We start from the raw sequence: 12,875 nt of genomic DNA, 5'->3' as shown, positions 1-12,875 counted from the left end.
GACTTCAATGTTTTGTTTGGAAAAAAAAAAACAAGAAAAATTTGTATTTGGCAGAAAATCCGCAACAGTTTAATCAATACATGGCAGGTTCTTACTGGAGACCCTGGAGGGCTCTGAACTTTGGCACTTTGGTACTTTTTTGTGCAATATTTGATCCCACACAATTAAAAACAAATATAACCATGAACAGTATAATTTACACCAACATCTAAGCGGGAACACTTTTATTTACATAATCATGTAAATGTAGATTACAGTGATCTAAGGGGGAAAACAATCATACTATAGTCAGAGACATACAGATGCTCACAGTTATATTTAAATATCTGCACAAAGAAACATTAAGGCATGATTACTGGTAGACTTTAAGAAACCTTGGTGTATAAGAACAATATTAAAAAAACGTTATAAGATGTGAACTTGAGGAGGAACACACAAACAAGGTCTTTATTAGTGATAACATCTGACAGAACGATGGGGCTTGGTAAATTGATAGAACTTTATTAGGTTCTTCAGAGAAGCTCTCTGCTCATGGCTATTTGAAAGTGAAAGCTGTAGTGTTAACTGCTTTGCGAAGAAAAAAGAAAAAGATCGCTTGTGTATGAAGTTAGATTCATGTCGTCACAGGAACTCCATTCACATCTGAACATCAGAGTATCTGTCTCCTGAAGAATGGTCTCATTATTACACATCTGTTTTTATAGCAGTGTTTGTTGATAACATCTGATGCCATGTGTCCTTAAGGCATGTGATCAGTATGTGCTTCTGATTGGACCGTCAACAGTGGTTGGTCAGGTAGGTCATTTGTCCTTGCTTGACTCTGCTTTCGTCGCTGATTCTAGTGGTGGTGCCGTCAGCTGTTTCATCTGTCCTTCCACTTGTGCTTTCTTGTGTTTCTTTACCAGGTTTCCCCCTGCAAACCCTAAGGCGCCCCCTCCCAGAGCAGCAGCCACCCCTGCAGCTTTGAACCCAGCCAGCAGGCCAAGAGGTCCTCCTAGTGCACCGCCCAGCAGTGCTCCGGCAACCGGCAACAGCGCCAACTTGTAGCCCACCGCCTAAAGAGACAGGAGGAAGAGATATATGTTCTAATTTAACACCCATATACATGAACCTTTGGAGGCATCAGTTGTGGCTTCAAGACGGTCTGCCAGAGAGTTTGGATGCGTCTATCCTTTCATGATCACACATCACATCGACTCGAAAAAAGTAAATGACACAAACAAGCCTGCGAACGAAAATTAAGCCACATCAAAGCCTTTTCATTATCTGCATTTAAGAGAAATCAGAGAGATGCAGCCTGTGTGTTATTACGGCTGCTATCATCAGAGTGGAAGGTGCTTTTTGCTGATGACAATTAATGATACACACACACACACACACACACACTCTCTTGCACAGGGACACACATTTGATTAACACTTCACCATTAAATTAATCTAGTTCAAAAGCCAACGTTTCTTGTCCTCCCCCCCTGGCAGTCCAGGGAATTTTAATTTCATCTGAGCTGAGTTAAAAGGAGTCTGGGCGCAGGTTGTGGAGGATGGAGGAAATGTGTGTCTGTGTGTGTGCGCTTAATGCAGTTTGACCTGATGACAGATTACAAGCTTTCAAACACGTTAAAACATCTGACGCCCCTCTCATCTGCTATATCTCTCTGTAACCTTCCCCCCCCCCCCTGCTGCCTAATGTGCAGACAGAGTGGTCAACCTTTATTGTGGTTTTGGGGAATTTAATTTAAACTAGCTGTTTATAAAAATGACTGTTTAGAGGCATTTATTTAAAAAAAGAATTTGGACATCATTTGAAACAGTAGAAGCTTCATTCAGTTCACTTAAAATTTAAATGGATTTAGCCTTAAAGGGAGTTTCGTTTATATTTTCCTGCATAATCTAAAATCAAATCTGCGATCAAAACACAAAGGGGAATTTCAATCCACATTATAAGGAAGTCTATAAATTAAGACCAACCCGTACGTGACGTACAGTATGCCTAGTATGACAACGCGGTTCTCTTTTACAGAGATGTGTCAAATTTACATCCTCCAAAGTGGGAACAGTTTTGTTCACCTTGGATCTACTTTCAGACAAATTCAACAAATATAGCCATATGACGACAACACATTATTTACAATTGTGCAGATTATCCTGAGTAGTTTGAACACTCTATTTTTTATAAAAGGATGTTGCATATTAATCAGTTCAAAGCAGTTTCTCCGATGCTCTTGAGCACCACAAAATGAATTTAACTCACCTCGTTTATCATTGGATGTTAACAGGAATCTCAGTTACCAGGACAAGTTATAATCTGCATGGATGGTTTCTACTAGCTGAGCTGAGAAAATCTTAGTTTTTTTTAATGAAATGAATACACAAACATTGCAAAAACACTGTTGAAAAAAGAAGAAAAAAAAATGCTGTGTTTCATTTCTGGTTGTTTGCTGTGCAGTGGTGGCAGTGAAAAGTGTTTTTCAGCACACAGAAATCACGCCTGTGTCATCATCTCGAACTCTAAGAGTCTGTAATTACAGTGTAATGACATCAAAGCTCCATTCTGTTATTGCAGAAAAAAATACTAAGTAAAGTTAGAACAAACAGTTTTTAAGAAAAATTATCCCTGCACGTGTGTGTGTGTGTGTGTGTGGGGGGGGGGGGGTTGTAGATGTAATTGTACAAAAACAAGTGATTCATTCTGAGTATAACAGATGAAAAGTTCAACATTTCAAGTGTGTAGTATGTGTGAAGAGCACTGAGTTGTCCTTCTGAGTTACACTCAGCGTGTAAGAGTGTATTGAAATGATAATTCAAGCCTGAATGCTGCTCTTGAAAAACTATTAAACAGTCATTCAAACCTCTTCTAAATGCTACACACACACACACACACACACACACACACACACACACACACACACACACACACACACACACACACACACACACACACACACACACACACACACACACACACACACACACACACACACACACACACACACACACACACACACACACACAGACTCTCACTTGTCACCTCTCTATCACTCTTCCTCCCCTTCTGTCCTCTCTCTATTTCCTTAATTGCATCTTTCCTCCGTATTCGAGCCGATCAATAGGGACAAACGCTGTGGAATGGCTGCGAGGCAAAGTGCCATCGATCTCCCCATCTCCCAAACACTACTCACACACACACACACACACACACACACACACACACACACACACACACACACACACACACACACACATCAGATCATGGTGACACACACATATACACACCTTCCCCAGGCTCTTGGTCCCCTCCTCCACATTGGCAGCGGCTGTGTTGACGTTGTCCTCTATGCTGTCAATCTTCTCCTGCTGGGACTGATGCACAGAGGTTACACACACACACACACACACACACACAGGAACACACACTCTAGCAAGCACATTCACCTACACATACATCACTGACAGGTGTGAAAGAGCAGCCACCTGTCATGTAGTGTGTTTTTGTTTTTCCTGAATTCTGCTCCATGGCGCAAGTTAATGCAGGAAAGGTGTGTGTGATTGTGTGGAGGCTCTAGATATATTCAATGGAGATATCAATGGGGGTGGGGTCATGAGTGTGTGTGTGTGTGTGTGTGTGTGTGTGTGTGTGTGTGTGTGTGTGTGTGTGTGTGTGTGTGTGTGTGTGTGTGTGTGTGTGTGTGTGTGTGTGTGTGTGTGTGTGTGGGGGGGGCATTGTGTAAATCTCATGAAATATTCAGAGTGGCAGCTGTCTCTCTCCATGTGAGGGCTGGCCGGACACAGTGACCAAACAACAAGCAGAGCACTCCTCCTCCTCCTCTTCCTCACCTCTCCTCAGTTTCTCCACTCTCTCCTTTAACCTGCTAACTCTGACCTAAAAAATAAAGTTATCTAGCACTACACTACTCACAAATCTTCTCCGTTGTTCTTTTTGTATTTTTTTTCTTCCTCTGAGACTGAGACCCAGATAAGACAGCCACAGTGTTCGGGATAAAATGATAATTCAACTGCAACTTTCAATCTTGACTCCCAAACTGTCGTAAAATAAAGAAATCTGCACATAAACCACAACGGCATCTTATCCTGTTTTGATTTTATTTGTACGATTGCCAAAAATCAAAACACAATCGTTAAATTAAAATAAAAAAAATAAATTCAAATCGTTTTACAATCAAACAAAGAAAAAGAAAAAAGGAGCATAGTTTCACATTGGAGATGCTGAAAACATACATTGTTTTTGGTAGCTGATGTTCCGTAAGGGACCTTTGTTGCATCTCTCACATCACGAAAAAAAGCCTTTTCACCGAAAAGCTCTCTACTAATGGTTTGGTTTAAGCCATTTCAGTCACTAATCAAAAAAGAAAATCTATGATCTAATGGGCTTCTTTTGTATTATTACAGAAAATGTTTTCAAGTTGTTATCCTGAAACCAATAACATTGAAAACTTAAAAGTTCTTATAAGAGCAATTTCAATACATATGAGAAATGAATCTCTGTCAACCTGTGCATCAGCTCCCACTGTGTAAAATAATTCTATTTCATATGACGGGTGAAAAGAGAGCGTACTATATCACATAAATACTTCATATGATAAATAATCTATACTTAAAATTCTGTATGAATTGATTTGAACCCTTAGAGGAAGTACAATCATTATTTGATTTTGAGGAAACCTTAAAGACACACCATGAAAAACCTTCAGATGAGAACACAGCGGAACAGCTACTAACATGACGCATGTTCAGAAACAGACACAACCACACACTCTCTCAATATTTCCACTGAGGCTGGGCGCAGGAATATTACCTCCCCAACGCGGTGTCTTTCACCCTCGAGACACCACAACAACATGTCTATGCTCTTTCTGCCCCCACCCCCACTTCTATCTGGGTTTTTTTCAGCCTAACTACTTCTTCACTTTCTCTCTTCCTTTCCCTCTGTTAATCTTTCCCTGCTTCTCTCTCTCCATCCCTCAGGATAGAGTGATAATCTGCGCCGTCTGCTCTCCACCTGCTTCGATGTGTCCCTTGTTCCTCGCCTCTCCCCCTGTGGACGACCCACTTTACTCCCCCAAATCCTCTCTCTCTCTCTCTAGCTCTTGTCTCCCTCCTCAATCTCTCCCCTTCGCCTCGGTGGAGGGCCTCTGGGGCCCCAGCAGCACTGAGCTGATCTGTGTCGCCTCCCCTCACAGGAGCCTTACCAGGCAACACAAGCACACATGGTCAAATACACACACCACTTCCTGGAAACGCTACAGGCAAACAGCCTCTGTCACTTCGTGTTTTGGCTCATAGGGGTCGATGTGCACACACGTATGAGAGAGAAATGCATAGAGTGTAGAAATGTGAATGTAACAGCCAGGAAGCACAAAGAAGAGTTGAGAGTTCACACTCACATGAACGACAAGAGAGAACTCCGTCACTAAACCGCACAGCTCCTTTAGATCCTGAGAGAGAAAATTAAAAATCTTATTAGATTATGATGCTTATCACGCAATTCCAAGCTACAGTACGTCCAAACTGTCCATATAAATATTTGACAATCACATCAACTCATGAGGATGAATATTATTATAGTTGTATGAAGTTAGCATGTACAGAGGAACAGGTGAAAGAGGTCAGTTAGATTAAATGACCTCGCAATCGGGATGAAAATTGAATGTAACCATGGCAACTTTATCACAGAATTGTCACTCTGCATTTAGTGTTTTGATTTTATTTGACAGACCATTTTTATGGGAAACATTTTGACATGTCGCTGTAGGAAAGTCCCAACCACAAAAAAAAATTGGTGATGGCGGAAAACCATTTAGTGGCTTTGGTTTGAGGTCCTTGTATTGTTCATGCTGGTTTACTGTCCCACTGTCAGAGCAGAGCCATTGTTACTGTACAGGTGGCACCGACATTTGAACTACCAGGACATGTCAGAATGTCTGCTGTTGAACGTGCATGCTGTTAAGCATGTCGCTGAACTACCTATGCTCATAGCTTTTAGACCATACATTTCATTTGCCTTCTCTACTCATTTTGTAAGAGGCAGAAAGTTGATGTGAGATCTCAAATAGATGATATCAAATACTGAGAGTTAAAAAAACACAACTGACAGACAGACATAAAAAAATATATTGATTATTATGAATCCCTGCAATATATTAGATTACATATTTCAAGTGGGTTTGGGACAGAGTTTTGGTGTTAATTATTGTCAAAGCTAGCTTCAGCAGGCTGCTGGGATTAAAAAGATACTATCCCTTCTTTTGTTTATTATCTTCTGGACAAGGGAGTCAGAGAAACTGTACATATGAAATGCTACTCCAGAACAGCTTAAGTTCGAGCAGTGCCTATATCGTAAACACCAGTAACACCAGTAAAGCAATAAGCAACAAGAGAAGCTTATACTGTATAAATTACAGTGTAGTATCAAGATTTTATGCTACAAGTATTGTCCAACATGTATACAACATACATATCACATGTAGTAGTCATGCATACCTCTTCCAGGCTGTCCCAAGACTCAGCTGCACTCTGATCCGAGGGGATTTCTGGGAGGTGGAGCTGAATTTGCCTCCCAGACACCAGCTCCTCACCAACATCTTCATCGGAAGTGTAACTGCTGGACCCACAACTGGATGGTTGAGTTGCAGGTGTTGGTGCAGGCTGAGGCACGGGGTTAGAGTGCAAAAGCAGGAAGTCTTGTGCAGCAGCTGATGCCCTGTCTCTGACAGGCTTTACAAGCACTTCAAGAGAGGCAGCATCTTCTGCCCGGACCCGAGCACACAGCTTCTCCATCTCTCTGATGTTAGCTCTTAGCTGCTGCAGGGACACAGAGAGGAGGCGGGGGGGGGGGTCTCAGTAACAGTGGGTGTCAGGTTGGGAAAATGTATTCAGGTATTCACATACAATAACCGGTATCAGAAATACCTCTGATACAGCCTAAAATGTGGAATCAAACTGATCCAATAGAGTTATTGATAATTTCCTTCAGAAATGGTCCCTTTCCTCAGATCGTCAGTTACCGTCACAACCATAATAAATCTTTGTGCTCCCACTGGCAACTGTTAGAAGTAAAAGATCACATTTCCAGTGAACAGTCATGTGAAAACATCAATCTCTCCAAAGAGTAGGACGTCGGTCAAAGCTGGCAAAACATCAGTAACCAGTGTTTTACAAGAACATATTTGAGGGCTTTTTTTTTTTCCATTTTTGAATTTCAATTGAAATAAATAAAATAGAGAAGTTTCATATATTTTTTTTAATCTCACAAGCATAAGGAGGAACTAATCCTCTCTAACTGTAAAGGCAGAAGTACAAGAAAACCTGTAGTTATATCTTTTATTGTGCTTAGGCCTAAACACCTCAGAGAGACTTTTTCGGAAGATGTAACTGTCCTTGATGACATTTATTTATTTAAAATAGGGACAGTGCACATTAATGAACATAAAAATGGAAATATGCCACATTAGAGCCACAGGCTAATTTCCATCTGCAGTCCCTTGGCAGGTTGGTGGTAAACAGGTAAACAAAACGACATAAAACCACAATGACAAGCAAAACCAATACAACCAGTAATGATAAAATAACAACATATACTGTATATTAGCAGAAAGAGACACATAAATATACCAGTCTAAAGAGTGGCTGTTTGATTTAGCGTCAAAACGAACCAATACAAAGTGACCATCAGAGTTAAAAGTGCTTAAAGTGCATAAAGTGCTTATCAGTCTGGCATCTAGGAGTTCTATTTGATCAAGATATGTCCTTTAACGCCCCAAAAAAAAAAAATTAAATAAAGGACAGGCTATTTTGACCTTTCACATAAAACTAGTTCATTCATTTGTTACCTCCAGGTTGGATAATTGTGACTCTCTTTTATAGAAATTCTCTAAAGACCACCAGAAAAGATCACATTACTCCTGTAGTAGCTTCTTTCTGGGAGCTCCTGATCTCCTGTGTCTCTCGTAGGTTCCTCTGAATCGTTGGTGTTGAAGGGCCTGCTGCTGTGTCGATAATATAACAAAGGTCTTTTACCTGCTCTTTTGTAAAGTGTCTTGAGATAACATTTGTTATGAATTGGTGCTATACAAACAAAAGAGTGATTAATTGATCTTATCCAGTTAACAAAAAAAAAAAAACAAGACAGACAACAAGGCTATGTTTTCGATGTAAACACTAATTTCACTTGGTTACCTGGAAACCAAAAAAGAACACAAAGTCCCTCTCTTTTGGCCCGGTTGGAAAAGAGGTGGCAATAAAAGACAGGCCCAGCAAACAAGTCAACTGAGCTACTGGAGGGAAATGTGCATGTGTTTTTGTGTGTACGCGTTGGTGTCTGGGTTTAATAAGGTGCAGATATGACACTGGGGAACACAAGCACCTTCATCCCATCCTGTGCCCTGAGGGTGACAGGAGGATTACAGCCCCGCCATCAACCCTCCGGGCCAAGGTACGACCTGGGCTCAGGGGGTCAACGTGCTGCCGATAACACGCTCTGCTAATTACGCTGCATGAATAAACATACATGTGCATAAAAGTGAAAAACACACTGATTAACACTGAGACAGTCAGGCCAGGAAGCTGTCAGACTGCAAATGAACCGTGCCCATCCCTAGCTAAAACACTCATTCAATAGCAGATATTCATGATAGAACAGTATCGACTGCTGACTGTCTCATAGTGTAGGTGGGGGTACTGAGTCTGCCTGTGCCTTTTATGTCGATGGTTAGTTATGTTGCGTAAATGTCAATCAGATAGTAGAGCCTACAGTTTGTCTCACTGGGAGGAAGGACAATAATAAAGATGATTAGAAATGATGATATGGCTGCCTTAAAAGGATGATCTCTCTATCTGCATCCCTTCTATCTTGTTTATCAATCCGTGTAGGCGATGGTACATTAGCACACATGTGCGCACACACACTCACACACACATAGTTGTATACACACACACACGTGAACCAGAGAAGACCATGCCCTGCTCTGGATTAACACCATGAAGACACGGGAAAGCACTCGCGATGTGTCCCTGGGGTTTGCAGGGTAATGGTGAGAGGATAGGTGTGTGCCTGTCCGGAGTTATTTCACCTTCAGAGACACGGTGGCTTCCAGGCAACAACTTTCCCTGAGGCATTTCATGTGAACAACCACCATGTGAACAAGTGAGCAAGTACTTACACACACAAGAGACGGACAGTTTCAGGTATGGTAGAAGCTCTTTTCCTGCCCTGATTTTTTAAGAGAAAGTTTGTCCGTGTAGAGCGTTAAAACCAGATAAAAAAATATCTCTAAGCATGAGCATTATTTTTTATTTTTTCATATTTAAGCAGAAGAAACATTTCCTTACCTGGGCATGCTAACTGAATATTACTGGGTTTGACAGATTCATTAACTACTGCATTTTAGGTTGCCTACTGACAACTGGCCGGGGACTACAGCTGGAAATTAGCCGCAAAGGCTAAAGCTGCTCCTTTAACTGTAAAGTTAACTAAAGGGGACTGTCGACGAAACAATTAACAAATAACCTTAACTAAACTAACTCTACTGCTGTCAACCATTCATTTTCACATTCCTCATCAAGTGTAGAGTCTCAGTTCTAAAGGAGACGGTTTTTATCATTTGACCTAGAAAAATGAATGAATGAAAAAAAAAGATCCTTAATGACAACTAGCAAAACTGAAGTGCTGAGAAAACCACACGAGAAAAATGAACGCTTCAAGAACAGCGAGTAAATTGGACCTTGTGATGATAATCTGACCGTTAAGCAGCTTTTTTTCTTTTCAGATAACACAAAGTTCATTTTGTTGATCGTGGGGTGGCTGGGTTTAGCTGGTCAGTTAATTCACAGGGGAATTTCTCTATGTCAGTAACACCTACTAGATAAACCTAATTTATTTTTACAAACCGAGCTCTGAAGGGTTGAGACAATTTGTTATTAAAAAGTATAGTCTGCAGTTGCATGGTCATGCTTGTTCAGGAATTTTGAGAGGCAATGAGTCACATCATCTTCTAAACAATCCCCGCATTCAGAAATCGGCAAGGCCCTGACATGAATTTCATAAGAAAAAAAAAAAACTGCCTCTGTGACGAGAGGAAGTTGGTAGTTAGTTATTCGTAGGAAGTTTGGTGTTGTGAAAAAAGGTAAATAGCATAAAGGTTAATAAGATGAAGTTAACAGAGTATATCTTATACCTGAACAGTTCTGCTGGCATTGATGTGCTCCTGATGGAGGCGATCCCATTGGTGGCTCTGCTGGTACTGCAAATATGAAAAGAAAACGATCTGTTATCCATCTGTGGACCGGAAGTGAGAGAGAGCGGATGTGAGGGTGCGATCATGTGGGAAGCCTGATTTTAGCCATCACCTTCAGTATGTTATTGTGGTGTTTCTGCAGCCTCTCCAGGTCCGTGGGAAGAGCCACTTTAATGAACTTGTGGATCGGTGCCTCCAGGCGCCTCAGTGTCAGCTTGTTGCTTTCCTCTGCCATGTGTCCTGCTGACTGCCCACAGCCAACACCTCTATGACTCTCTATGACACTGCACCTGCTCGGCTTTATTTCACTGCTCCCACACTAATATCGGCAGAGTAAGATTATAATAAATAAAAGTCAACTAAATTAACTCAGTGACGCATGCAAATTCAAGCCCACACATTTAAAACTGGCACATGCATGAGACTTATTTAAATAAATATTTTTAGGTGGAATGAGTAAGTGGAGTATGACGGAAAGACATCAACACTGCAAAGATGACTCCATCAATCAATTATGACGTTTTTGTCCAAGCAAAATATCCCAACATGCTTTGTGTCCACTTTTCTAAATAAAACTTCACTTTGCTTTTTCGACAGTTCTAGTTACTTTTTGGATAAAAAGTGAAAACATCCCCTGAGCAGTGTTTCACACTTGTTCTTGGATTTTCAGGCTAGAATGAGTGCAGAAAGAAAAATCAATCAATGCATTGTTACTTTCATTGTCAATCAATTGACGATTAGTAGTTGTTAGAAAAGTTCTAAGAAAACTGTCCAAAATACTGATCATTGTTAAACTAAGCCCAAAGTGACTTCTTCATACATACATGACATTCAATAAGCTGGAATGAAAAATTCTTACTTAAAAAAATAGTACTTAATCTTGATGTTACTGCAGAAACGTGTGGTTAAATGTTAGGAAAACAATTATTTTGAGGTGTAGTGATCGTGCTGCAAGAAAACAAGTTTGCTAAACTCGACGTGACAACACAGCTGTCCTCAAGCGTCAGAAATGAAACTGATAGTGTTTGCCCACATGTGTAAAACAATCTAGATAACACGATTTTAAGATCTTAATACAGACTAGCACTATTAATCTAGCTGTGTGACACCCGAGGCTAACTCTTACAGGATATTAGCTATTCATTCACACTCTTATTAAACCTTTAAACCCTGAAACACTTTCTACTGTCGACCATGAGTCAGCCCTACCAAACTTGAAGAACAGCGAGACTTACCACTGAGAATAAGTGGAGTGAATGATATTTATATTCGCTGAGGACTGTCCTTAGCCCCCATGCTTTTGCGAAAATTAACTATTACATACATTTCCGCATTTTCAGCATCGACTTCAGTTTGTTTCTGACACTTTCGTTGTTTGTAAACAACTCTCCACTACGAGTGCGTCCACGAATAGATTCCGACCTAAACCAGTGTCCACAGCAAAACATGTTCCACACCATTAATGTGCAGCGATGGGCCGGGGTCAGCTTCGAACCCACGACCGCTTTGACAAAAGATTTTAGCCATGGGGCGAGCAAAATTACTGCAAGGCCATCGGCTCCTGCATTTCAGTCGTTTTTAAGAAGGTTTTCACTTTTTTTTTTTCAACGATTTTTATTGAATGAATTAGTTCTCTTCAATTGATGTTATTTAATCTCACACCAGTGACCAACAGCTATCAACATTGTTATTGTAATCCATTTCAAATTCTATGAAAATTAATGAGTTTTATGAAAAAAATCTTTTTTGGGGGGGGGGTTTTTACGTCTTTGGGACTTCAACCAAAAGTTATTCAACTTGTTGATTATACTGACTGTTTATTGTCTTGGTCTGTGTGAAATGTAAAAAAAAAAATGGTTTAAAGTGTTAACAAAGGCACAAGACAAGGCCGTCAATGTGTTGTGTTGTCCACAACCCCAAATTTGAAATAAACACTAGATACTTGTGCCCTATAATGAAAGTGTTCAGTGAAGACACCCCTTGCTCCAGTCATGCCCCTATACTGATAAGTTACCTACCCTACCACATGGCCCCACAATTCAACTGTGTAGAACCATGGGTAGCAAGCCAGCCAGGATATTACCGGTGTTTTTAGTCCCACGACACCTCGGAAAGGCTGAGCAGTTAACGCTGGCGTCCCAGAGCCACTCCCCTCATTTCTAGCTCTGACAAGAGAAAATGGAGAAACCCAGACAAAAGTCTGTAGAGACTTCTTTGAAAGAGGGTAGGGGAAGCAGAGCTAAGTTGAGGTGCCCTTGCTGGGGCTAGCACTCACCCCTGTCGGTCTAGGCTTTGCTCTACCTCCCCCTACTCCCTCATTTTCATGGGGGACGAGGGGAGAGAAAACAACAGAGATAGGTGGTTTTCTCCTACTTTGTCTGTCGTTCTCAGTCATCCAGTTCATGGTAAATTCGAAGCTTGATCCAAAGGCAACTGGACTGGTTGAAGATCTTGAAGCCGTTTCACCTCTCCTCCAAAAGGCTTCTCCAGTTTCAGATGCTTCGAATTTTCTCTGACTTTGCGTTGGCCCCCAATTGGCATTACCTTACCTCATCCAAATCCACTGACTTGATTAAGCTGCCTCATCTGACATCTCCCTTATTGTCTTCCACAAACCTTGTCCATG

At 41.0% G+C, this 12,875-nt stretch overlaps 1 protein-coding gene across 1 annotated transcript; it reads right to left on the bottom strand.

Moving 5' to 3' along the window:
• Nucleotides 1–40: 40 nt before the first annotated feature.
• On the bottom strand, nt 41–11,665 carry stx17 (syntaxin 17). The gene is made up of 7 exons (XM_061050568.1): nt 11,485–11,665; nt 10,362–10,568; nt 10,190–10,255; nt 6,498–6,818; nt 5,402–5,452; nt 3,273–3,359; nt 41–1,055 (listed from the first exon to the last, which is right to left on the bottom strand). Exons 2-7 carry the CDS (start codon nt 10,482–10,484, stop codon nt 801–803), a joined length of 903 nt encoding a protein of 300 aa, XP_060906551.1. The 5' UTR covers nt 10,485–10,568; nt 11,485–11,665; the 3' UTR covers nt 41–800.
• Nucleotides 11,666–12,875: the final 1,210 nt, after the last annotated feature.

Source organism: Labrus mixtus, chromosome 11 (genome assembly GCF_963584025.1).
Source record: "Labrus mixtus chromosome 11, fLabMix1.1, whole genome shotgun sequence".
NCBI classification, from domain to species: domain Eukaryota; kingdom Metazoa; phylum Chordata; class Actinopteri; order Labriformes; family Labridae; genus Labrus; species Labrus mixtus.
The sequence above is the reverse complement of the archived record's forward strand: the minus strand, read 5'-3'. Positions and strand labels throughout refer to the sequence as shown.

Excerpts from the sequence above, each read along its gene's own strand:
- stx17 (XM_061050568.1), bottom strand. The coding sequence starts at position 10,484 with ATGGCAGAGGAAAGCAACAAGCTGACACTGAGGCGCCTGGAGGCACCG. Across the intron at positions 10,256-10,361 it reads ACCACAATAACATACTGAAG|TACCAGCAGAGCCACCAATG; the intron begins GTGATGGCTAAA and ends TCATATTTGCAG. Across the intron at positions 1,056-3,272 it reads GGACCAAGAGCCTGGGGAAG|GCGGTGGGCTACAAGTTGGC; the intron begins GTGTGTATATGT and ends CTGTCTCTTTAG.